This window comes from Doryrhamphus excisus, chromosome 4 (assembly GCF_030265055.1).
Source record: "Doryrhamphus excisus isolate RoL2022-K1 chromosome 4, RoL_Dexc_1.0, whole genome shotgun sequence".
NCBI classification, from domain to species: Eukaryota; Metazoa; Chordata; class Actinopteri; order Syngnathiformes; family Syngnathidae; genus Doryrhamphus; species Doryrhamphus excisus.
This window is the reverse complement of record NC_080469.1, coordinates 9,060,911-9,088,856: the sequence shown is the minus strand read 5'-3', so window position 1 is coordinate 9,088,856 and position 27,946 is coordinate 9,060,911. Positions and strand designations below refer to the sequence as shown.

The following is a 27,946-nucleotide window of genomic DNA, read 5'->3' as shown; positions in this document are numbered from 1 at the left end:
CGTAAAAAATTTGTAATGACCACATTACACATCACTGATGCTGTAGAATACACCGAAATGCTAAAGCTACTTACCAGTGAGAAACATCTTGAAGTAACCTGTTTTCTTGAGAAACTTCCGACTGTCCAGTCTCTACTTCCGGGTCGGATTCGGGACCCAACCGATATGGCTGTATGTTGAAAGCAGACATTTTAAAAAATAAGTCAATGTTTATTATCAACTTCTATACCGTTAATCAACTCCTATAAAGTTGGGTTCAGCAGCTAATGCACAACACTGGAAGTCCTCTTAAGCATTTGTGAGTATGACCAACCACAGCTGAGTGGGCATGCCTGGAGGCGGGCCGTGGGTGGAACACATTAAAACAGACCGTTTTCGCGGGAAGCACAAATTCCAAAGAAATACAGCTGCAATAGGTGCAGATTCTGGAAGCTCTCGAAAGCTTTCTGTTTATTCTTTTTACTAGAAATTTTTAATTTCATTGATTCAATAATGATCAATATCTCTTGTGGAAGGCAATCACTGGTGTTTTGGGTCCACTTGTGAAATCGAGGTTGCAAGTAATTGTTGCAGTGATAATTAGCTGAGAACACATAGCAATCAAAGCCAACTAATCCCCATACTTACGAAGCTACAATTAAATATTTACAAAAATGATACACAAACATACCCCATCCATGGATGTTGCTCTCACTTTCGTTGTGTGTGCAGCTGAGTTCCACCAATTAAATTGATTGAAGCGCACACTAAAAAAAATACCCAACACAATAACACTCTCTGATAATCAAACTTCATCAAGGTTGTCAGCTGTGACACAACAACTATGCTTCATAGTGTATTGTATTTTTGGATAAAACATTATGGCCTTTAAGAAGAGCTGATTGCTCTTATATAAATAATAAATTAATAATGAAAATCATCCCTCGCCACCTCGTAGTTCGAATTCAGTGGCTTCACTCAATCAAGGTTTTTCGAAAATATATTAATTGATATATCATGCTGTCTCATGGTTGAATAACTATCAGTCAGAAAATATGCAATTTATCACATTTCTGTCTTTTTTGCCACTCTGAGAGCAAAGTAACATTGAAACAATTTTGATTGTCATTGATTTATCCTCAGAATCATAAGGTGACATTACAGTGAAATGTTATTGCAAAACAGATGTTGCCAGGGAAGGGACATTTTCACCGCAAGGAAACTGAAACAATGTCGATGCATAGTCAAGACTCCAGAGGTGTTTGATAAATCAAGTATTTATAGTTGAGCACCTGCCGCCGGAAAATTCAGATGGAAAATTTAGCAGCTGCAAATCCTGTTGCACACTAGCAGATGCAGTAATACACTTTGTCAACCGACATTTCAAGAAGAAGAGGTCGAGACAGTCAAATGGATGTGTATGACTTTATGACGGCAGAGCAATTTGTGAGGTCTGTTTTTTTCTAGTAGTCACTTTTGTGATGAATTGTATTATGCAGAGCAACAACACACAGATCATGACATATGATTTAATAAGCTTTGCTTCTTCCTACTCCTTTTGGAAAAGTGGAACTGTGAAGTTATTATCTGTTGAATTCCATTGTAACCTGGTACATTCATTCAGTCATTCATTTTCTTATCCTCACGAGTGTCACGGGGGTGCTTTAGCCTATCCCAGCTGTCTTCGGGCGAGGGGCGGGGTACACCCTGGACTGGTGGCCAGCCAATCACAGGTCACATATAGACAAACAACCATTCACACTCACATTCATACCTATGGACAATTCGGAGTCGCCAATTAACCTAGCATGATTTTGGAATGTGGGAGGAAACCGGATGCACAGGGAGAACTTGCAAACTCCACACAGAAATGCCTGAGGGTGGAATCGAACTCGAGTCTCCTAGCTGTGAGGCCTGCGTGCTAACCACTTGTCCAACCTTATACATGTTCAAATAAAATGAAACCATTACCAGTTTTCTTGAACCACTTTTCACATTACCACTTTTCTTAATATTCTTGAACTTTCTATCTTCTGATTATGGTAACAAATGATGTTACCAAGGACATGAAGTGATTGCTTAACATTGTACTTTACAACTGAGTACAAAATGCCACATTATAAGGCTGAAGTGATGCAGTGTTTAACGCACCCACAAAGACCAGGCGACTGCATTCAAACAGCCAAACCGTAATATCAGTATGAGTAGTAGGAGCTACTCTCTGCAACATGCGAGCATTTTCAAAAGGGTTCCAACATCCAAGCGCGTCTAATGGCTCCGATTTTGAATAACTGTGGATGCCGATTGTTCTCACTGTTAAGCCGAGGTCACTGAAATAAAGTGAGTGAACATTTTGCCTCCATTAAATCTCCTTTTTCAGCCTGTTTCTCAGTGCTGATCAATAGAGGCAGAGCTTGCAAATGAAAGAGTACAAGGTTGAGTGGATAAAAGCATCATGTTCAATATCTTAAGAGTACAAATACATTACATTCATCTACTGTGACTGATGACCATGACTTTTCTATGTCAACAATAGCATGATGTGTCATATATTCATATTTATGTATCAAAACAGGATGTACTCTTTTGACAGACATTCACCGCCGCTGAGAGTGGCTGAAATGGAAAGAATACTGAAGATGCTTATAAGAATATAAGCATTTTGCTGTCTTGATCCTCCCACTACTGCACCTCCATTAAATTCATCCACCCTCTACCCTCACCAAGTGCCTAATTGGTATCAAAACCTGGATGAAACACAGCTTTCTCAAACTTAACAGTGGCAAAAGAAACAATCATCATTGGTCGCTACAACATCACAAAATAGGCTCAAGACATCATTGGACAACGGCACCGTCACTCCATCCCCATTCATCCACAACCTTGGCATCCTCCTTGACTGTACTCTCCTTTTTTCAAGGTGTTTAAATGACACTTTTCTGGTCCGGGAGGTGGACAAAAACCACCACACATTCATCCTTCATTAGGCGGCGTAGGTCTAGTCTACAAAATTAGAGCATGTTGCTCCTAAATTAGGTAAAATCACATTTACTGAGGCAGCTGATGGATGGCGAGTGGACAGAAACAGAAATTAGTGCCTTGAAAAGCATTCGCGTCATATATGAACACATTATTTTGTATATATTGTACAGTATGTTTGATGGATGAAAGAGCTGAAATTGCACTTGAATAAGAGCCGTCAAGCACAGGAAACATCGTGATCAGTGAAATAGCTTAATGAATATATAAATACATACACTACATACACATACAAATACATATACATACACATTCACTCACTGCAACATTGTGTTTGGTAGCTTCCCTAACACATCAGTGGGAAGCCGGTTCCATTTAAAGGGGACCTATTATACTGTTATTTTTCAGCCCTTTGTATTTAGTTGTGGACTCCTATAGAGCAGCTACACACAATAGCCAGCACACAAAGCTTTATAGTTCTTCCAGAATCTGCACCTGATTGCATCAGATGGATTTCTTTGAATTTCATGTCTGTTTTCCCACCCAAGGCCCACCTGCAGGCATGTCCACTCCGCTGTGGTTGGTCACACTAACGACTAAAAGAACTTCCCGTTTGTGCTGCTAGCTGTGAACGGTATACGAGTTCATAATAAACGGCAAAGTATCTTTTTAAAATATTGGCCATATGTGTTGGATCCTGAATCCGATCCGTATGTAGAAACTGTACAGTCCAAAGTTTCTCAAAAAAAACAGATTAGCGTAGCATCGATAACGTCTAACGTGGCCACGAATTGGGGTAGGAAATGGTTATTAGCAACCATGCGTTCGAGTCTCGCTGACACCGGCCAGAGAGCAGCTTCTCAGTCAGAGTGAAGTGGTCGCTGCGTGGATGGACTCTGCAATGTATTCCAAGTTGTGGCTGTTGATTGCGCTCACATTTATACATCCATGAGGGAGCACGTAAACATGTCTCCGATTGGACAGATAGTCCACCTGTTGGCCTTGTGTGGATATAAAAAACAGAGCAAAATATGTAATTAGACTTATAACTGCCATAGCGTGATAGAAAAGTTTCCATTTGGTAGCATCAAGAACCTGAATATTATTTGTATGACTAATGGCAGGTATTTGGTACGCAGTTGTCAAGACAGAAACAGAAATAGGCACAATGACGTACAAAGCTTCAGGATCACATATTGTCACTGTAGACACAATTATGTGTCACAAGTGATGGATCTTGCTGAAAGCCTTTCACACAGCGGTGCAAATAATACTATTACTGTAAAGCGAATATCATCAAGAGAATATTCTGCAAACATCTCACCATTCAGTCCCAAGCAACAGTAGAGTCCACTTTGTTGGGTCACATGGTCCCAACCTGGAGAGCCCAGAAGTCTGAGTTTTTCTCTCAAGAGCTGTCTGATCAGCAAGCATCTTTCCACAATGTGCTTCAATTCTCCTTGCCTGTGGGATTACATTGAAAGCTGTATTATATATTATATATCTATATTTTGACCCTCTCATTTAGCTAAATAAGGCAACCAATACATTAATTTCAGCACTGGGTTTCATTCTACACCAACTGTCAACTCTGACAGTGTCAATCACAACTGAACATTCTTATTTTTTTGTCCAATTGGATTCATCGCTTGCATTGGGTTTTATTTGCGGATATACCAAAATAAAGTGTTAGGTGGATGTATTTCTGTTCATCCTGTGAGTGCAAGAAAGGGTCACAAGTAGCCTACTGGGTGTAGCAGTAGCACAAAGAATGGTTGGAAAATGGAAATAGTAATGCAATGCATGGAACAAAAATGTGTAGATAACAAAGGATAAAAATAATTACAGTACCATGAACTCACCATTCCACAAGATGAGCCGGGTTACTGAGTATGGTAGAAACCACACGTGCTCCACCTCCAGACACCCGGGTCCACAGAGACTGGGTCAATTTGTCAGCTTGTGAATGAAGAGCAGAGAGGACAGAATTGTGCTTCAATACACACAATAGGTGGCTGACAGCTTCATCTGAACAGGAGAGAAAATGTAAATAAATAAAAATCACTTAAGTTAGTCATAGAATAGGTTCGTAAATATGTTATTTTTAGCCCTATTGAAACAAATTATTGTATATATTTTAGATTATAGAGAGAAGCTTTTCATTTAAGAACCTTGGCCATACAAAAAATAGAAAAACAATTGAAAGAAACTGATGGTGTCACTTCAGTACTGCACTACTAGCAACTTCACTGTGAAAAAAAAAATCATCTTCCAGCCACCTTTTGGTGACTGAGGTGTCATCCTCACTACATTGCTTCAAACTATCATGGTTATAAATAATGCTTTTTTCTCTGTTTTTCAAGCATAAACATGGCTAAATGAACTAAAATACGAATCACACATTCAAAGTGGGATATGTAGTATTCAGCTCTGGTCAGTAGATGCCAGTAATGTTTCTGTAATGCAGTGGTATCATGGGAGTTGTACCATGAACCCTTTTCATTATTAACCTCTTAGTTTTTTCAAGAAAATATTCAGTAGTGTGGAGAACCGTGCGCTTCCATGTACAGCAGTAAAAAAAAAAACATGTGTAGGTTTTTGTTCATTCTTGGTGGCCAGTGTCATTTTTCAACTGTAAAAGTGACCACTGCCATGATTATTAGAGTTACCTTTGTTGTTCATGTTTTTGTCGATTCTCATTGAATAATGTTTGGATTTATTTAAAAACTGCTGTAATGTTTGGTGAAACCTAAAAATGCCAGACCGGATTGCCGGAACAAAAGGCTTTTATTGCAGGTTTGAATGATCTCACAACAGGCACAATAATCCCTAATAAAAACACAGGCTACTCTTTTGGCCGTAACACAAGACAAGCTAAAACTAAACTCTGAAACCCCAACGTCACTACCTGTCCTACACATTTATTGTGACAGGTTTTATTTATATCTCTGATTATATCTATGTTACTGGATGTGAAGGTGATTCATGTCTAGAGTGCTCTAACAGTGTTAAAAAACTTACTTAGATGATTGTAAACGGTTTTTCTATCTTTTACTTAGCTAAATATTACATTCATGTCAAGTCTGGAACCAATTAACCGAAAGACACAAGTGATTACTGTGTATATTTAATTAAAAAAGCGGCCCGAAGGCCATTTGCGGTCTACCGCAATTATATATTGGTGTATTTTCATATTGATATATACTTTATATACTGCGGCACATTCTAAAACTCCAATTACTCAAGAAACAACAGGAAAAAAAGTGCTTGGAGAAAGCACTGACACGTAGGCTGTTTTTAAGCAAATTCTTAGCATATATGATTGGTATTAACATTTTTTAAATCAAATTAGAAATATCAACTTGGTCCCCTATATCAAAATGTAAGTTAAACAAGTACAAAATATAAATCAACAATTTATATAACAAAAATAGGAACAAATAAGACTTAGTAGGTGTTCTGACCATAGAGTCCAAAACTGTGTGAGAATGACTGAGCACACAGCAGCTCCATGCCCTGTGATGCAAAGTACCAAACAGGCCATGCATCGCGACCTAAATCCCCAAAGCCTAATGCTGGTGTTGGCAGCAGGAGGAAGGGGAGCAGCCCACGCCTCTGTTGAGAGAGTGCAAGAACAAACACTAGTAATGAACCAAGTGGGAGTGACAAGCTATACTTAGTCTGACAATGGTAATTTGTGTGTAAATTTTCATGTCAGTTACCAAGAAGAGCTGTGCAATCATGACCCACTGATTGTGAGAGAGGGCTGCGCCAGTAGGGTAATGTCCACAAGCTGGCAAAAGAACAACGCTTCGCTCTGGAGCCTCCTGTAGATCCACGAGAAACTTTTCCAAACAAACATCCTTCTGCTCACCATCCCAGTAATAATAGTGACGGATGTCATGGAAACCTGCGGCCTGGAAGGTAGCTGCCAGTGAGTCTGCAGAGAACAATTGTGACACTTTCTTTCGAGCAAATATTTTCTGAAAGATGCACAACTTTGTATTTCCAGAGCTTGAAAACAACAAAAATTGAGTTACCATCACAAGGAAAAGACAGATAGACTGGTCCATCCCAAGCACTGCTCACATCAAACCAGTGTCTCAAAAGTTCAGCACCAAGACGAACAGCATCAGAAAAAGCAGGAGTATGCACACTTAACACCTACAATAGAAAGAATTAATATACATACTGTACTTCTAATGTTCAAACACTGCCCACTCTTTTATTGTTTATTGCTTAACTCAATAATCACAGATTGATATGCATTGATTTCCCAGGTGATAGCACTGATTCGTCTTAATACACACCCTGTTCTCCAAAACAGCTTTGCAGTTTTTGCCCAAAGCAGCCTCAGTGGCTCGCCTGCAGAACTCTGCCTGAGCAGAAGGACATTGAGTCTCTGGATGCAGGGTGGGGTCGCTCCTTAACTGCTGCTTGATTTTCTCAACAAGACGCATTTTAAATGTCCGCCCATCCTCGCCAAAATACTCTATGAAAAAAAGAAAACATTACACACACAATAACCTGCATGGAAGGCTTCCAGATTCTGCACCTATTCCAGCTGTATTTCCTTTGCTTTCCAAAAGTTTTAATTTATTCCACTCACGGTCCGCCTCTGGGCATGATCACTTCACTGCAACACTCCCAAGCGTTTCTGAAGACTTACAGACTACTGCCGTACTCCAATTTCTAATTTTGTCAAGATAGGAGTTGATAATAAATGAATAAACCCTTTGGAGTGCTACTTGAAAAGTGGTTAGGAGCTACTGGTAGTTTTTTGTGGGACTACTGGTGTTTTTTTTTTTGTTTGTTTTTTTTACCGGTGTTTAAAAAACTCGGACAGGCAAAAAAGCTATGAGTACCTGTCTGCACATTCTATAATGCTACACAGACAACTGCTGACCTACACACAATAAACATTGTTAGGATACTTATTAATATTGTTGCTTCCAGCGTGCCCTTCTGACTCTTCAACATGGCCAAGTAATTTTGGAAAGCAACAGTTTGGCACATAGTCCAGATTTGCCCATATTTTCCTCTTGCTGGCTCAAAATCACCAACTCCAACCACTTCTGCTTGATACCTGACTCAATTTAGCTGTCAAGGGAAGCAAAGCCGACAGCCATGCCCATAAGGAAGCCCACAGTTTTGCAACACCCTCTGAAATCAAGCGTTTTGAGCCATCTCAAACTTGTTTTGGGGCTCACTTCCAAATGCGCAAACCTCATTATGTGAAACTTTGGCATCATTTAACACAATAATACAACATTCTAACTACATTTATAGGTCAGAAAAGAGGAAAAAGCATACTAGGTGTCCTTTAAAAAAAGAGAGCTAGTGTTGGCCTAAGACAAGAATAGCACATTCACACTCAGTGAACACCTGTTTTAAACAGATTGACTCAGTATTTGCACAGGTGCAGCAGGAAAGCAAAAAAAAAATATTTTTAGTACATTGGCATTGTCCCTGTGTGTGCATACAGTTATTTCTAAGTACATTGTATTACTCAGATGAGCAAACTCACCTCTCCTCGCCAGGTAAACTTTGTCCGAGTGTGTGTCCTTTCTGAAGGTACAGAGTAATGACGTTTCAGGGCTGACACCAGCGTCTTGAGAGGCGCATGGGTCACTTCCTGGGTCTTCCCCGGACTTGACACGTTTTTTATCAAGGCAACAGCCCGCTCGGCTCATCTTGAGTCCTACCTGCAGAGATTAGTCTGCTGTCCACCAGCCTTTTGTTTGGAGGACAGTTGCCAGGTGACAGCCCACCAACATAAACTGTCACCCAGGTAACACAGACTGGATGCAGTGTGCTTGAGTGTTCATCTTACATTCATAACATTTCACACGATACAACCTACGGCATGTTTCTGTGGAAGGTGATGGAGTGCAAATGCTGTTAACCGAACACACATACTCTTCCAGATAATAATGGAGAAGACCTTTCAGCTTCCCTGCAGTGTAGCACTTATCATTTTACACAAAAAAAACAGTGGGGAATTTACAAAGGGCTTTGGAGGAAGTAATTTCTTGGAGGAAGATAATTCAGAGCAGTGACTGAAAACTCCAATGAAATCTATTTTGGTGGAGGAGGGAAAAAAAGCCAAGGGCATTGGGTGTCTGAAGCAAATCACTACACTAGGTGGCAGTAGAAGCAGCATAATACAATGGTATACACCTGTAGTCCAGGAGTGGGCAAATATTTTGATCAATTGGCCGCATTGAGATAACAAAATTGTCCTCGGGGCCAGAACATATTTAACACACACACACTATTTTATGCTTATACATTTCCTTGAATTATTTATCTAATTTTATCTGTAAATGTTTCTGCCTTTCATTAGAGGCAGTTTTTGCTCATATGTTATAGCATGATTGAGGAAGACAGCAGGGGGGTTGTACCTACAGTTCTATTTTAAGTCATAGTTGTATATAATTATATATACATGAGGTTGTGCCGACTCTGCGGGGGGTCACACATGCAAACACTGTTCACATTGCTTTTTTTAAATTTATTTTTCAATGCAATACAAACATCCTGTTATTGTACACATACCACATAGCAATTCCCCAGACCTTGAACAGAGCTGAAAGAGGTGTAGCTCAAAAGATTTTTTGGGGAGTTTGGGTTTTTTTGCTGTGACTTCTTAGTTTTTTTGGTGCCAGCTCCTTGATGGGCTCTAAAAACTTTTTTTTTTCTGTCTCTCTCTCTCTCATTCTCTCTCAAAGACAAGCTGTGTCCTCCATTTAGATGAGAGCAGGAACATGGAACACTAAAGACACTGTCAGAAACAATGACTATTATTTTAACATTTCATTTCTTAATAACTAATGCCTTCATTGTTTTCCAGTAAAGGGTAAACTAATGAATTACTAATTCCAAAGGTGAAGTGTGGCATGATATCTCTGAATGTGGCTTCAGTCACAACTGTTCACTACTACTACTGCACAGGGAACTAAATGGCAAATCAATGAACACCTCCCAATGGCACACACTCTACAAATATTGATTATGGAGAATTACTGTTATTAATTGAAATACCTTTTTGGAAAAAATAACTGACTAACTAGTAACTAATTAATTAATAATTAATTCGCCCAACACTGAAGATATGTCATACTTTACATTGCACACTAATAGAAATCTGTTGAGATCAATTGAACAAATGTTCTTCTGAAAGTTTTATTGGCGAAAAAAAATCCAAAGTGGTGATTTTCAACAGTCACATTATCATTTAAAGACAGGAGCATTTAGTGAAATAGCTAATTAAATAGTTCACAGGCCAAAAATAGTGACACCAGAATTAAATATTACACTGAACAGACTTTACATTTGTGCAATTAAACTAACATTCCTAAATGGACTGTGAAAAGAGTTTATTAAATTACAAAGTTTATAACAGACAGTGTGTATCATAAATAGATAACTTACTATATGATATTGTGCAAATGTTTGGGTTTTTTTTGTTTTTTGGGGTTTTTACAGTTTGCAAACACAAACAACCATACAAAATATTCCTTTTAGTTTGCAAGTAAATTACCAATGATTAAAGGGAAACTGCAATTTTGGAGGGGAATTTTACCCATCATTCACAATCCTTATGTGAAACAAGAACACATATTTCTTTCCCTTTTCTGTGCCCCCTAGCGTGAGAAAACGAGTTAATAAGAGGTAGCTAACATCACGGTAAATATCTATTTTAAATAGTAAAATATATAACTGACATGTATATTAATCAAGTAATCAACATGAAAAACTATATTTGTCTGACGGATGGCATACGTATGTGAAATCAATGCGTTTTGTCACTCATCAAAATACTGCAACTATTACATGTTATCATCAGTGTACATGTTAATGTATGATCACATGTATATCAGACGATGCAACGTTATTAAAGGTTTTTTTTAGATGGCTTCCCAGTCAAAATATGTGCATCCCAATGATGTGCATTGTTAGCTAAATCTTTTTAACTAATTTTCTTGTGTTATAATGCACAGAAAAGGGAAAGAAATGTGTTCATGTTTGACATCAGGGTTGTGAATGATGGGCAAAATTCCCAAAAAGTGCAGTTCCCCTTTAAGTTAAGTTAATTCTACTGAAGTAAATCTCACTCTATGTCCATGATGCCATATGTCAGCAGCTGTCCAAGCAAGCGGTATCGCCACATTGTTCAGACAGTATCAGCCATCTCAGTGCTGGACCTCACTGTCTTCTTGGGAGCATCCTCCTTGGCTGCTTGGATTCACATTGTCTTCATTGAGTCATTTGACTTCAGCAATGCGACATTTTGCAGACCTCATCCGTCTTTTTCCTGCAATATGAAGCTGCAAAAAGATACACACACACACACACACACACACACCATTAACAACTGTGTAGTCCTTCAAAAAGCATCACAATAGATTGTTGTCTGTTATTTCTGGTCCATTCCACAAACACTCGATTGAATATCAGTTGGACTTGTTGGACAGTTGGACCTGTTCTTCAAGAGGCTTCACCCAAAGTAAGTAAACATTTTGGTGACTTTTGATATGATGAAAGACATGCAACTTCAAAATACTTGAGTTTTTCACCTTATTGAGTAAAACGTGCCCCCATTGCAGTATTCAACTAAAGTGAACATTTCCAGCAAAACACACAAAAAAACCCACACTGAATGCTACTGACTCATTCAATCCCAGCCATTTTTCATAAGCCGCCCCTCTCTATACTGGCCATTTTTGATAATTTTGACTGCTTTTTCAAGACCTGGTATATACACCAAAAGAAAGATTGATTGAAAGATGTCATCTTTCAGTCTCTCAGTAATCAGTAGTAGAACATAGGTAAGTTTCAGCAAAATATCAGTTCTCAAATAAACTTGTTCTCAACAAAACTCCACTTTGGCACAAATGTAGCCATATATATTGAGCTAAAATGTACAATGATACCACAACATAAACAACACAAAAAAATGTTGTTTTACTAGAAAATAACAATTTCTATTTACAAATAGAGAGAACATACAAAGAACATACTAGCTCCTTGTTTCTAAAATCACAAATACTTAAACTTGCTGTTATAGTTAATCCTCAAACAGCTAAAATAATGCATAAGGCTAAAAATAATAGTAATATATAATAATAACCAATTACCTAAAAATGTCATCCAATACTTCTCTACAAGAGAGGAGAAATATGATCTCAGGGAAGAACTAAATTTGAAACACTTATATGCTAGGACTACGTTAAAAAGCCATAGCATTTCAGTATGTGGAATCAAACTATGGAATGGATTAAGTAAGGACCTCAAACAATGCACAACGATGAGCCAATTCAAGAAACAATATAAGCAGTTGATGTTTGCTAAATACAAGGATAAAGAGTCTTGAACCAGTCATGATGTGCCATACATATCACTATATTGACACTTACTATGGTACACATTATGTCATTGGATGGTCATATCACCTCGTACTTCGGTACAGGACAAAAAATTACAAAATTTAAAAATTTAAAAAAAAACCTTAAACTGTATTACGGAAAGCAGGAAGTGAACAAATGTAACAGTTACTGATTGTAAAACTACCAGATGGAGGGGTAGGATTTAATAAGCTTTGCTTCTTCCTACTCCTTTTGGACATGTGGAACTGTGAACTGATTATGTGATGCACTCAATTGTAATCTGATGCATGTTCAAATGAAATAAAACCATTACCATTACCAAATATAACACCATGAACTATTTACATTTTTCACATTTGCAACTGAACTGTAACCTTCTTCGCACAACACGGTGAGATGCCTTTTCACTTCCTGGTTGCTGTGCAGTGTATATTTCAGAGGAATGTCACATTTAGATAAGTGTGCAACAATTGTTTTACCTGTCAAAGTATGTTGGCCTCCTTAAAGAGCAAACACTGTTGATACCAGTATTCTGACGGTTTCCTTGTGCTGGATTTTTTTCTTGCTAATTACTGTAAGCATCCCTCAGTCCTACATTCTTATACGAGAGTTCACTATTGTTTTGCTACCGTCATGCCCACTGCATACGCCTGTTCACGAAGACTCACACTACACAACTCTTAAAAGGCTTCAGACAAATGCATGTATGTCCATCCATCAAGTTTGAAGATGACCATTGAAAGAAATATGACATTTGTGTGTGATTTGTTAAAATGGAAAGGATAAATGGACACTTATAGAGCAGCGACACACGATAACCACACAAGGCTTTATAGTTCTTCCAGAAGCTGCACCTATTCAGCTGTATTTCTTTGGATTTCATGGTTTCTGCCAAAAGGGCCTGTTTTAATGTATTCATCCACAACACACTTCCAGGCTAAAATGTCGGCTTTTAACATATACCCATATGTGTTGGATCCCGAATCAGATCCAGAAGTAGAGACCGGACAGTCTGAAGTTTCTCAAGAAAAGAGGTTACTTCAGGACGTCTCTCAATGGTAAGTAGCTTTAGCATTTTAGCGTTTCTACAGAATCGGTAACCAAATGTGGTCACTAATTGTGGTGGGATACGGCTATTAGCAACCCCGCTCCCTGTATGCAAGCGCTTTTGTTCCTTTACTTACACAAAATAAACACAGTTAGGACACTGATAAATTGTTACTTCCTGCTTTCTCAGTCCACACGACCAAATAATGTTGGAAAGGCGTCGGGCTCGCCTAGCTACATACTAGCCCATGTTCACAAAACAGTCCAGTGTGAAATGCCGTTGACAGATTAAAATGCATTTCTTTTGCTGGTAGGGAATCAGGAACTCCAACCACTTGTGCCTGATGGTGGCGTATTTAGAAATTGTAAATAAATGTGGCTTTGCTAGCAATTAAACAGAGTAGTAGAGCCTGGGGGAGGGCATAGCGCTTATCTGGCTTACAGACATACCCATATAAGGAAATCCGCCACTAAACAAAGACACAAGGATTGGGAAACCGTCACTATGTGGAAACATGTAGTTGGATAAACTACTAGTTTTGATGTATAGTAGCCAGGATGTAAATGAAACTGGTATAAGGAGCTTTAACTATCTAATCTAATCAGTCTAACTAAATGAGTGGGGAGCCAGACTCAAGTCACGGCTGTAGAAATTGAGAGCATATGTTAAAAAATGTGACTCTCCTTAAACACTTTGGCTACCTGATTTGCAAGTCAAAACCAAAACACACAGCATATGTTTCTAGGAATGCTCCGATTCCAATCTTCCATGAGTGAGATCGAGCCATACTGAACACATGAATTAACGTAAAATTTTTCAATTTATTCATGATGAGTGTTATTTATTTCAGAAGCGTCGTTAGACAATTCTAATGGCCCTTGGTAAATACATAATTGTTAAGAAACAAACATTTGCCTTCTTTTTTGCCTTTATTTGTGTGAAACAATTTTGTACTATTTGCCACAAATCTGGGTTTAATTTGATGCATGATGCATTAAAACAAATACATGGGAAATAAACTGTTTAGCTCAAGATAACAAAATTAACAAAATAATAAATAAAATAATATATGTGCCCTGCGACTGGCTGGCAAACAGTCCAGGGCGCACCCCGCCTCTTGCCTGAAGACAGCTGGGATAGGCTCCAGCATGTCCCGGACCCTCTTGAGGAAAAGCGGTACAGAAAATTGATGGATGGACCATGAATATTTTTATTAAACAGAATAAACTGAATAAATTCAGTTTCCAGATTCCAGGGGTCTCTACCAGTCTAACAGCTGTTATAGACCTGTTAACTTTTTTTTTACAACAACATTTAAATTGTACACTATTTATTTACCAGGTTGATCTCCCCTCAAACAGTGTAGCCGTCTTTATGGTCATCTGTCATTATACAAAGGCATTAAAATCTGAATTAAGCATTAGCATTAGGATCGCAAGGGTATGCTGAAGCCTATCACAGATGACTTTGGGCGAGCAGTGTGGTTTACATCCTGGACTGGTCGCCAGCCAATCACAGGGCACATATAGACAAACAACCATTCACACTCACATTCATACCTATGAACAATTTTCAGCTGCCAATTAACCTTGCATGTTTTTGAAATGTGGGAGGAAACCGGCAACAAATGGCTCTTGGAGATCTTGGAGCCATGCATTTATTCAGATGGACATTGATACTCATGGCCCTCCTCACAACTAGCAAAGTTTATTGATCTCTCCGAGCTTGACATCATTGCAATGCAGAGTATTATAATAGGTCCCAATGTGTATTAGAAGCATGGTGGACAAAATCGAGCCTTGATGCTAGAATTTAGGCACTTTAAAAGGCCCCTGCTCCTGGGAACACGCTGTTTTGTGTGTCTGTCGCTTTGCTGCCAATAAACTGCATTTGTCTCCACCATAAGTGCTACTCTGTGATGCAGATACAATGTAACAGATGCAACATATCACATACAACAGCGTGACATTACCCAGAAAGAAAATCACAACAATTTATTGCAATCGTTTTCCACACTATTTTATCTCAAGAGACAAAAAAAACACTGCATCTTCCATCACAATTCCGGGGGGAAATTCCAGAGGCCTGTGAGACCTTAAATAAATTGCTGTCGGTGTTCAATAATGTGCTCTGTACTTGAGTTTAATATGCAAAAAAAGCACATTTTGTTAGATTTGTTGACACCCTGTGCTTTCTGAGGTTATCGGTATAAAGAACATTCAAACCATTGATAGCAAAATTGATAAAATCACAAGTTGATGAAGCGTAAAAAACTAAGCCTCAAAACATTGCTTGTCATTAGCGTGGTGCTTACGTGACAGACTGTGTGGGATGTTGGCAATGTTGATAAGGGTTGCGTTGATACTGTATACGTGCTTGCATTTCTCTGTAAACAAGTATTGAGAATGCCCTCCGTGTGAAATGTAGCCTCTCACCCGTCAGCATGTTTACTATTAAAAAAAAACAACTTAGCTGTTAGTAACTTGGATCTGATTGGACTCACATTTGCAGCAGATAATGTTGGAGACAAAAGTTTTGGAAGTGAACCAAAAATATTTTATAAGATTCATCTAAAACAGTATTTAAAAATGCTAATAAAGAATTGATATACTGAGACCTTAGACAGCATAACATAGTGGTTATAAGCATTTATGGTTCTTATATGAATGAAATCCTGAATCATTCATTTGTTTTCCACTCCAGAGCTCCATGAAGCTCCTTAAATGTATTTTTTTACATGCACCATGTCTTTTATTTTTATTGTTTATATCTGTACATTCCACAAGGAAGATGCATGTAAAAGGAGGCAAAAGATACGTAACATACTTGAGTAAATATTGAAAATGAAGAATCTTCCTTGCACAAAACTGTCTGACAGATTTATGAATTAAAATAAATTACGGATTTTATAAAGTTAAATGTTAAATGCACTGTCCCTCTTCAGCTCCAAACTACACTCCCAATTTAATTGATTTATTTTGAGCTATACTAAGGGGTCACCTGAAGATTTAATCATTTATTACTTACAAAACTTACCATTATCGTACTGTAGGAAATATGATTAAGAGACTCAATGTAGGCTTACTATCTGATGAGTTGTTTTTTTATGAAATGGAAGTCAAAAATGTATTAAGGCTTCATAACATACAAACAAACATGTAATCTACTCAGAATTCATTAACCCTAAACCATCGTATCCTTGTTATAATCTGCCTCATTATTCATAAGTGCCAAGTTTGGGGTGAACATGACTCCAATAACATGCAGTTCAATTTCATGTGTGGTAAACAGCCCCCACGGTTAATTGAACAGAACGTCCTGTGCATAAATGATAACGATTTATCTGCAGCGTTGGGTGTTGGGCAGGGTCCAACGACGCCCCATGACTGTGTGATATGTACCATAAAGCTCACTGTGTTGGGCTACTTTCCGGTCAACTATGCTTTCTTCATCACATACTAGGCAGTAACACTGACCAACAAAACACAATATTAGTAATATAGTATTTTAATAAAGACCGAGCATACCCGCGACCCTAATTGAAAATAGTATGTCTTTTTAATTACTGATGTGTGTTATACTGTATACTTGACTGTGCAGAAAGGAGAAAATAAATAACATGTATACTTAAAACAATTATTATACTAATCATGAAGACATTTGAGGCTATAATCAATCTCATTTTTGTTTGCTTGAGCCATGCTCAAACAAGCACAAAGTATGTGTAAGTGTAGTAAATTGTCACTTCCCTCTTTCACATGATACTGTGACAATGTGACACTCAGAGAACATTGTTCAGCTGCTCTGATGTGTGCAAATATATACTGCTCAAAAAACTAAAGGGAACACTATAATAACACTACCTTGATTTGAATGAATGAAATATTATTTTTGAATAATTGGTTCTTTACATAGTTGTGCCAACAACAAAATCAAAACAATTATCAATGAAAATCCAATGTATTAACTCATCGAAGTCTGAATTTGGAGCCACACTGAAAATAAAAGTGGACAAGCTGTCCATCTGTTGTCGATTACTTTTGCTCAACAGCATGTGAAATTGGTTGTCAAGCTGTTGTTTTCTAAGTGGACAGTTCGATTTCACAGAAATGACTGAGTTGGAGTTACATTGTGTTGTTTTTGAGCAGTGTATATTCATTGCTATGGCAGGCCAGGGTTTGTGTTTAGAACAAGCAGTAGGCATTAAGCATCAGCAGTCAGAGCCAAGTGTATCAATTTCTGAAAAAGACAAAAAAACTTACAATTTGGGTTCAGGTTGTGACAAATCACTGAACAGTGTGTTGCCATTGGACGGAAGGGGAATAGGTGAAGCCTCTTCGCTCTTGTTGCTCCCTTGAGAACTGGCCAGGCTACCAGTTGCAGTTTTGTGGAAAGAGCCTGCCAGCCCCGACTCGGTCTGCCATGAAAAGCAGGAGCATCGAGTTCTCAGTTCTTTGTAGAACGTATTTAGCCACAGGGTTGACAGCCATGGGCAACCCAGAAGGTTCTTGAAAGCAGTGCGGAACTCTGGGCTGCGGCAGTAGATGATGGGATTGAGTCCAGAGTTGACGTAGCCCAGCCAGTTTAAGAGGCGGAATATCCTCTCTGATGGAATGTTTCGGTCAAAAGCATTGATGATGTTGGCGACGAAGAACGGCAACCAGCACACAGTGAAGGTTCCCATGATGATACCCAGTGTTTTTAGGGCTTTGTGTTCTTTAACAAGCAATAACCGCGATGGTCTTCGCTTGACGCCCTTCCTTCCCATGGTGCTGTTGCATGCGCCATGGCTCATGCATTCCGACTGGAGGACATTGTTGTGGTTGGAAGCTACTTGCATTTGCAAAGTCGGACATTGCTTGAAGCGCATTCTATTCTTATCAATTAGCTGTACCTGCTGCCTCGCTATTAGGAAGACCTTTGCGTACACAAAGATCATTATGAAGAGAGGAATGTAAAAAGACACTGTAGAAGATACAATGGCGTAGGCCCGGTTGGTAACGAAGTCACAGCAAGTGGGGACATCGTAGCACATCCTGGCTTCATACTCGTCATCAGCACGCCAGTATCCTTTCATAATTGGCACAAATGAGATTAAGGCGGAAACAAGCCACACTAAACAAACGATTGCCCTGGCGCGCCACTTACACAGCAGAACCTGGTGTCTGAGTGGCCTCGTAATGGCTATGTAGCGGTCCACAGCGATCACACAGAGTGTCTCGATGCTTGCAGTCACACACAAGACATCCACTGAAGTCCAGAAATCACATGAGATTTCATCCAGCTGCCAGTTGCCCGTCAAAACAATGGTGGCCCCCAGGGGCACCACCAGGACCCCCATGATGAGGTCAGCGCACGCCAAAGACATGATGAAGATGTTTGTTGTCGTCTGGAGCTGGGAAGTAGACGCAATAGCGATGATGACCAGCAGGTTTCCCGCCACTATAATGGCGATGACAGTGACCAAGACGAGGAGGATCCAGGATCCCTCAGCAGGGTGGTAGGGGGAGGTGATGTTCTCTGAAGCAGACACTAATGTGCTAAGGTTGTCATCCATTATTCACCAGCTCAGTCACTAGAAGTTTAGCACATCAACTTTTTTTTTTTCCTAAAAAGTCTGAAATGTGATAATTGCTCACAAAGAACTCGTGTTCTTACATGTCTCGCCTCTGGAGAGTTGCATGACCGCACTAAGACTTCAGCCCAGAATTCCCACGCTTCCATAGATGAGGGCTTCTTAGTGGAGTCAACATGTCCTCTGAAACAATATGAGTTCACAGAGCTGGTGAAAAAAAAAAAAAAAGTTATCCCTATCCACAGGATGTCTTCTGCGACTATCTACAACTCCTTCACTTTGATAATGATGGAGAACAGTGACGCTGTGGCAAGAAGTGCATCAGAGTGAGGGCCCACCTTTTTCTTTTCTTCTCGCTCTCTCACTCTTCCTCCCTCTCTCCCTCTCAGCTGTCTATGGGTGTACTGGCCGAGGGGAGGAGTTGAACTGAGTGAGTGCTGTCCTGTGAGCAGAAACCAAACATACATTAGTGGCAGTGACAAGAGGCAAGCTACAAATGCAGGCAACAAGATGAACATCCATAGCTGTGCACTTGCTTAAGGGGTCCGTATGGCTTAAAAAAAAATTACAAATAAGGTATAAAGCACTATGGAAGACTAAAAACGTAGCAGTAAATATGGAGCTGCCATAAGTACACTCGGGTGGCGCCATCTTGAAACATGAGACCTCTGCATCAAATCCAGTCTGTATCAATATAAACTATATGTTTGTTTTTGATATCATGCTTAAAAGAAGTGTCAATATCCTCACACATTCACACCGAGCCTTAAATACCATAAAATTTACATATTTCAGACATAGTTGTGAATGGTGATGAATCATGATTAATTAGTTTACATTCATTCATTTATTCATTTTCGCTTTTCCTCACGAGGGTTGCGGGGGTGCTGGAGCCTATCCCAGCTGTCTTTGGGCGAGAGGTGGGGTACACCCTGGACTGGTCGCCAGCCAATCACAGGGCACATATAGACAAACAACCATTCACACTCACATTCATACCTATGGACAATTTGGAGTCACCAATTACCCTAGCATGTTTTTGGAATGTGGGAGGAAACCGGAGTACCCGGAGAAAACCCACGCATGCACGGGGAGAACATGCAAACTCCACACAGAGATGGCCGAGGGTGGAATTGAACCCTGGTCTCCTAGCTGTGAGGTCTGCGTGCTAACCACTCGACCGCCGTGCCGCCCTAATTAGTTTACAATATGTGATTAATCAGATTTTTTTTTTACCAACAAGGTTGACCAAAAAACACCATCCAACATTCAATATGTGTACCTCCTAAACAGTAAAAACACATAACTTATTGATGAATGTTTACAAAGTTTCTAATGTTGCGTGTTAAATGTGGCAGCCACACTCCACTTGTTAACCTATTAAGTGTATCTGTCATCTGACTGGGTCAACAGTCGGATCGCCTGTGTCTGATTTTGAAAGGAATAAATGTTGCTTGGTAAAATCAGACTCCATTTGCCATCATTAGATGATGTGAAAATAATACAAGATTGAACAGTTTGTTCAGGGCAACATGAACAAACATGATTCTACTATAAATATGCAAGTTCTGTACATTTCCGTGATTATGTACTGTATCATTTACAAAAATGAGCAATGGACTTGCAGTGCATATTGTGCCTATTTCCTATTTGTATTTCTCTTGGGGATTAATCAAGTATCTATCTTTCCAACATGTGACTTAAAACAATGGTTCTGATTTGATGGTGGTTGATTATTTTTGTAGGTCAGCAGTGCACACGCCACATATATTGTCATTTCTGCAACTGGCTTTGCAAGATGTTTGTTAAAAGATTACTGGTGACTGGGGTTGCCAGAGGGAGAGGTATAAAAACACCAATCTATTTGCTCTGGATGTTGTTTTGCTGTCCTCGCAATCTCAAGTTTATGAAATGGTCAAATTGTTTTCCCTCACATTGCAACGACTATTATGCAGTGACTGTTGATGGATGGTTTGACATTTGAAACCAGCTACCTCAGCCATTTTGTGTGGTATGATAAGCAGCATGCACCGACAAATACCTTTGATCTCAGGTAAGGTCAAACCCAAATGACCCACCTTTTAATCAGTGAACCCATTTCCCCCTAAACCTTTTAATTCCTCATCTGACCAAGACATATTGAACAACTCTATGCTTCCAACATTGTAGGAGCAGTTTGACATCTTTTGACCCTTTTCTGTTCAAAGCCAGGCCCACAAAGGAATGCTTGGATGAGTTGATGAATTGAGATGAGCACTGACCTCACTTGACATCTTCTGACCCTTTTCTGTTCCAAAGCCAGGTCCACAAAGTAATGCTTGGAAGAGTTGAAAATAAAAAATCTTATCAAATATATAAATTCACAGGTTTGTAAACAGGTTTTCTATGCTCTAACGATAGAAATACTGGATTTATAAATAGCAACACGACTTGGCACAAATTCACGGTTGTGTCTGGAACTTTAAAAAATTGGGGCTCTAGTTTCATAGACAAGGCACGACGTGCCTACCCGGCACAGCGCGGCTCATCCATACGTTTGTCCCTCCCACCGTCGCATGTGGAAGGAAGGGAGATGGCGTGAGAGGGCTTAACACAGCCGAGTATAATCTTAACCAATCAAATGAACTGCTCTCATTGCGCAGGGCCCACTGGACTGCTCATCAGAGGTCACAATACCTCACCACGTGGACCTGTGTCACAAATAGGAGTCAAACATTAAGTGACAGTTACATTAAAACCCAGCAGCAGGCTAATCAAAACATCATGCTTTTAATCTACCTGCATGTCTGCTCTGTCATCGCCAAATAGGAGAAACTTGGTATATTCCTCCTGGTATCTCTTCCTCATCCTCCTAATTTTAATGTATTCCATCTTATCAGATTAAGTTAAGAATAAAGACTAAAATACAGAAATATAGCTGCCCACAGTGGTGCACTGGATGAAAGTACCACTGCACAGGGTGCGCGACCCTGCGCCACAAAAATAAAGCGCTTGGAGTGGTTTTTTAATGTTGCTGTAATGAAACTTTCTAGAAGAGAAACATTTTGGCTTAACGGTGTCACACAGGAAAAACTGAAGACAAGTGAGCATACACATTGGATTTCTAGTGTTAGAGCTTTGTACTCGTAAAATCATCAATTTGACACATGACACGCCCTTGTTTCTGTTCATTAGATGTTTACAAATTCTTTCTGTGAGTTTGTTTGGAGATCTTCAGGGACAGGAAACTCCCCATTAGAGAGTGGAGGAGGAGGAAGGCATCACTCGAGGACAGGGTTTCCCAAACTTTGTTGTGTCACATCTGAATGAATGAACTGGGAGGCAGTGTAAGTTGGCTAGTACTGAAGAAATATGGTCGAATTTACGCTTCCTCACGAGGAGTCGTTCACCGGCATTTTGTAGGAACTGACTTTTTTAAAACTAGACATCGGAAGGTCAGAAAGCAGCACACTATTCAAGGTGATTTTGTTTGATATTACCAAATTGTCCCAAATATAAGATATCTCTGATTATCACATACTACAGTATTAATTGGCCCTGTACCCTAGAAACCGCCCATGAATGATACGGGAAAAGGCCGAAATGATACTGTGTCAAAGCCCAGGGCAGTGATACTGATAAAATATAGAGTTTAACCATGTCCAGTATCAGCCCCCGTAGCTGTCCACTCAGAGCGCGCTGCTCTGGTATCGTGCCCATGAAACAACCAATCAGAGAACAGCACACGAGTGCTTAGTGCCTAGTGCTTGCAATTGTTGTGTTTACACTGTTTAGATATAATACATGTAATAAACTGAACATTTTCTGGAAACAAAATGATCTTTTGATTAAATATACGTGATAACAAGCTCATGATTAAATAGTATGTGATAATAAGATCATCACATGGTTTGTCTGGTATCAGGCCAGGTATCAGGCCCCCAAGTGTCAGTATCATATGATACTGACACGCATGTGATAACCTATAAATATAAGATGATTGCTCTTCGAGAAAAACCATAGTGAAATACAAACTGGTAGATTACCATAATATTGGGCATCATAAGAAGCGGTAGAAAATGAATGAATGAATGATAATTTTTAACTGCTCCACAGCAGTTCAATTGGTTCCAGATCCGGCCACGATAAGTAAATTCCCGCCAAGTCCTGATCAGGCTTGTCTTCAGCTCAGCTTGTAATGGTCATATGGTACTTTTATCCGTCATCCTTCGGGCCACAAGCCGCTCATGCATGGCGCCAACATCCCAGACACATTCAAAAGAAGAGAAAGGTCTGGATCGATAACTAAAGCCGGCTCCAGCAGCATGTTGTTGAGCTGAGGTGACATTAATTGCCATCATTACTCATTACTAGTACTTGTGATGTCACTAAATGACTGAAGGTGCTGCAGGTGAGGTGCAGCCGTGGGTGAAATAATCGTGTAGTAGGAGCTACTCAAGTGAAGACTGAGAGCATGACAGGCCTGGATTAATGTCAGCAGTCTTGTCAGTAGAAAAGATGAATGTCAGACAGAGTAGCAGGCAGTTAATTGAGCATAAAAAGGTAAATATAGGCACATGAATAGTACACAGTATGATATCAGTTGGAGCACAGACGAACACATGTCTACTTGAATATCGTGCTGGAATTGGCACTGTAGCAATTTACACACTGGCATGAGAAGTAAACAGTGTTTGCATACTGTGTTGTAACAAATCAAGGACTAAGTTTTGTAGGTTTTATTTGATTGATTTTATTTTGCCCCTTCCTGAGACTCAGTGTTGCCAACTTGGTGATTTTGTCAACTTGTCAAACACTTTTGGCAACATATTGTGCCAAGTAAAGTGACTAACGACAAATCTAGCGACTTTTTCTGGCGGAGTTGGATTATTTTTGTGGTAATTGGAGACATAAAAGTCAAAGCATGTATTTTTGTGCAGTTTCTGTTCTCACTGAGCAGCAGCAAGCGCTGCTAAGAGGGCCGCCCCTCCCCAAAGCAGTCAGCTCGTGCTGCACACTGAGAGCATAATTGAGCTCAATGAATCCAAAGTGCAAATCAATCACACGTGTGCGAGGCACGAAGCCATAAAAACTAAATGATTCTTAACCTTCATTAAATTACTACTCATTACAATCAAGCCTCATTCGGAGTCATACTAACAATTTTAAATTCGATTCAAGTTTATCTGTAGTTACTAAACGTAATTAAGGTGTTTTTACTCACCTTTTTTGTCTCTCCTACGAGGTTATGCTTTTTTCCTTATCCAGTATCTTTCACAACATCATATGCCAATTCGTCAATGGCATCATCTGGTGTTATTTAGGCTAGCCAATCACTACTTTTCTTTCTGAGGAGATGGCAACAGTGCAGCCATAATGTTAAAAAGAGTGTTCACACAGTTGCTTACAATCTTGAGGTAAAAACATACCTAATGGCATAATGGCATACCTACAACATAATTGCAGAATGACTCACCACTTATAACAGTCAGATAGGGATTGTTGCACTTTCTGTTTAAAAAGCTAGAGTGAGGGAATAGCTGAATGTTTAAGGGAGTGTTGAAGACAGTGTGGGCTTTTGGAATAGACAGCGTAATGATATCACTGCATCTCGGGTGATAGTTGTTATGGGAAACTTGCAAGGACTTGGTGAGGTATTGAGGTGTTTTTGAGTCTTATAGTCAAGTATGGAGGGAGGGCCAGCCTATCAGTTTGTAAAGGTCACAGTGATGGGTTGAAAAAGATGCAGTGGTGCAAGATGCTACAATATTCTTTTTTCTATTATTGGCTGGAATAAATCACAAGGTTCTACTGCTTTTTCATGTCACATGTTGTTGTTTCATTGTTTCAAATGTATTTTTCCAGGTATACAGTATTTTCCTTGTGCTATAAAGCTCCTGTAATTATTGAAAGTAATGTCAAATCCTAACCCAATAAGAATGGCCATCTCTGGTCTTATTTCTGAAACAAGACACACCAAGGTTTAGATTCTATCTGCATGAAACTGACCTTTAATCAATAAAATATAAATAGACTATGTTCCCGTTTATTTACTCTGTTTTTTTTTGTAATGTAGTATAAACCTGGGTAGTCATTGTTTGCACACACAGTACCTCTTTTGAACAACCTGCATCTTTTCTGGTCAGCCGGTAGCAATCAAATGCATCCACCTACTTGTCATGTGTATTTAATCATCAAGCTATTTCAAGGCAGGTCTTTGTATGTGTGCCCACCATCCACAGTGAGTAGCCTCATTACCGACATTAGTGCGTGGAGATCCCTGATAAAACACACAAAACAAGCATGCACCTACTATGCTCACTTCACCCACTAATATGCACAAAATCTTGTCCCAACATCTCACAGAGACTCAACCTTTATATGTCTGCAACTATAATGAAACATCCTTGAAAACAGATCAACTGAGGGCTGAAGATTTATACTCTATGGAATTTTTTGATCATAAAGTCTGTCTGCACTGTATATTTAGACTTACATATCATATCAGTCTTCCCAGATGTCAGCCAGGCAAATACTTACAAATGTTTAAAAAGATTATTAGTTTAGTCTATAATTTTGTGTTTGTGGTCAATTGTCACATTTTTATTCACTGTTACGTAACTGAAAAATTTGTTGATCAAGCATTCCTATTACGATGTTGATATAGATCGCCTCACATGTTTCACTATAAGTACCTGCATGGCAGATTGATGTTTACTTTCTTTACATAATTTATAAATAATTTACATTTACTCATTTGCATTTACTCAAGTAATTATTTAGAACATTACCTTTTATTTTTACTTTATTCAAATAATTGCAAAATAACTCTTACTTGAGTACAACTTTTGGCTACTCTATCCAACTCTAGCTATATTCCAATAGCTAATACACTTACTGACCGTAAGTGTGAATGTCAATGCAAATTGTTGTGTGTCTATTTGTGCCTGTGATTGATAGAAGAGTCTGCATGGCTGTAGTTCAGCTCAAAGCTGATTGGATTAATTTAAGGTTGTGTACTGGACAAATAGATACATTAGTACTCAAAAACATCATCAAACTTCACCTTTATGCATTCCCACATAGTATCAGCATTTGGGATCAAATATGAGGTGAAAGCAGAACATAAAAAATACTGTATAAGTCTATCTGCACAATTTCGGAGAAAGTTAGCAGTTAGTAGTGGGACATGATGATTCCATTTGTAAATAATGTAAATGTTGGAGTTGTTCTTCATATGTAGCTTTTAATTAATTGTATCATCATCAATGGCTGTTATTGTGTAATTTTTTTTCCAATTCATTACCAAAACTGATATCTACAGACATACAAGCATCTGAAATAGTCATAATCTATGATGATTGTCACTCAAGTGCGGTATGCAACTTCTACAATTTTATCTGATGAAAATTTTATCTGATCCTCCTGTATCCTGTGGACCTAGCTTAAGAAATCGATCTACATGGTCACAGAGCAACAGATAACTGATGTTCCAGGAAACGGGCATTATTTGTTGATTTTCAGTTTGTAGAATCAATGGCAGATGTGAGCGCCTTTAGTCATAACAGATTTTTAAAAACACTTTTGCTTTCATTTTATTCAAGATGAGTATTGACCATTCTTGTGTTATGTTAAGGTTCAGATGCTGTTGACGAGATAGGCATTAAACATGAATGAGGTGTGCACAGTGTGACAACACTCAGAGTGTTCCTGTTGCCATGGAAAGCAAACGTAAGTAAGGCTGATGTGGCAGATTTATTTGATAAAGATGAGGAAAAAAGTTGAAGAATTAAAAAAAAATGTGTTGTGTATTGCATTAGAAAATGATTTTTCCACTGAAAAAAAATCTGCAGAAGAAAAATTTTAAGTTAAATTTCTCTATTGGCTCTTTTGGTGATCTCAACATGCAGTAGAGATAAAGGACTCATGAGGCCTTTGGGGTGGAGAGATGAGGGCATCTGCCTTCCTTTGTCCTAAATTCCTGCTCTGCACGCAAGTCCCTTGACAGTCTTAACTCCAGACTACGATCGGCAAGACACACCTCCTGTGTTTGCATTCTAATGACATGTTTACCTGCATGTTTGCGAGAAACTTGACGGGCCAGTTTATGGTTGGATTGCAATGGAGAGACAGAGCGACAGAAAAGGCCAGATGCATGCAAATACCAGACTGTGCGGGTAGAGCAGGATAAGCTTGAACGAGGAGACAGGTATGAAGTTTCTGACTCCAGATTGAGACAGCAGAGATACACGAATGGGATGAAAACACGGCAAAGTCTGCGATAGCATCTCTTCAGCTGACTTCCTTCTACTGCGGAACACTGCTCGCATTGCGGTAGCTAACTAGCCTGGACCGGTTTCTCTGATTTTGCTGAAAATAGCAACAACTATGCCTTGTGTTTGCAAGTCCAGCCGAAAATCAGCCCAAAATAGCAAACAGGATATGTAATTGCTTGGTGGTGGGGGTGAGACCGGGGCAAGGGGGCTTGCCGAAGACAGAAAACAACTGAGACACATGCTGTGTTATCTCAGAATCACTGGAGACACTTACAAGCAACAGTTGTCCATAGTTTTGTGTAAATATCTGATCTTTTACGGCATATGTGGTAAATCAGGTGAACATCAGAGACAATCCATCCTGTACAGATTTACAAGGAAAAACAGAGTCAGCTAGTTTAATGCTTAGTGTCGACTAGGTCGATAAATCATTGGAAAGGCCAGGAGTGCAGTGGTCAGATTACAACCAACTCCAACGGGATCAATTTCGAATCAAATTACTGTACATGTTATTGATACAATAACTGCCCTAATTCTTTATTTTAGTTTATAAACAAAAGACTGATGGCAATATGATACCATGGGGCCACGACCAGGGGACAATTACAAGTGCATACATCTTCCCACATTCAAAGACAGAAAGTATTTTTGCCTTTGCCATCAGGTATATATAATGAATCTGAACAATATTGGTGGAGCGGCACGGCGATCGAGTGTTTAG

General features: G+C 39.2%; 2 protein-coding genes across 2 annotated transcripts; both read right to left on the bottom strand.

Moving 5' to 3' along the window:
* Positions 1-1,305: 1,305 nt before the first annotated feature.
* On the bottom strand, positions 1,306-8,651 carry got1l1 (glutamic-oxaloacetic transaminase 1 like 1). The gene is made up of 8 exons (XM_058069949.1): positions 8,486-8,651; positions 7,269-7,450; positions 6,999-7,122; positions 6,681-6,898; positions 6,423-6,573; positions 4,821-4,986; positions 4,283-4,422; positions 1,306-3,959 (listed from the first exon to the last, which is right to left on the bottom strand). Exons 1-8 carry the CDS (start codon positions 8,649-8,651, stop codon positions 3,823-3,825), a joined length of 1,284 nt encoding a protein of 427 aa, XP_057925932.1. The 3' UTR covers positions 1,306-3,822.
* Positions 8,652-9,415: 764 nt separating this feature from the next.
* adrb3a (adrenoceptor beta 3a) lies at positions 9,416-19,352 on the bottom strand. The gene is made up of 2 exons (XM_058071620.1): positions 17,658-19,352; positions 9,416-11,288 (listed from the first exon to the last, which is right to left on the bottom strand). The coding sequence occupies exons 1-2, from the start codon at positions 18,950-18,952 to the stop codon at positions 11,261-11,263; spliced, it is 1,323 nt and encodes a 440-aa protein (XP_057927603.1). The 5' UTR covers positions 18,953-19,352; the 3' UTR covers positions 9,416-11,260.
* Positions 19,353-27,946: the final 8,594 nt, after the last annotated feature.

Excerpts from the sequence above, each read along its gene's own strand:
- got1l1 (XM_058069949.1), bottom strand. The coding sequence starts at position 8,651 with ATGAGCCGAGCGGGCTGTTGCCTTGATAAAAAACGTGTCAAGTCCGGG. Across the intron at positions 7,451-8,485 it reads AGTTTACCTGGCGAGGAGAG|AGTATTTTGGCGAGGATGGG; the intron begins GTGAGTTTGCTC and ends TTTTTTTCATAG. Across the intron at positions 4,423-4,820 it reads CCGGCTCATCTTGTGGAATG|GCAAGGAGAATTGAAGCACA; the intron begins GTGAGTTCATGG and ends GTAATCCCACAG.
- adrb3a (XM_058071620.1), bottom strand. The coding sequence starts at position 18,952 with ATGGATGACAACCTTAGCACATTAGTGTCTGCTTCAGAGAACATCACC. Across the intron at positions 11,289-17,657 it reads TCACAACCTGAACCCAAATT|CTTCATATTGCAGGAAAAAG; the intron begins GTAAGTTTTTTT and ends ATCTTTTTGCAG.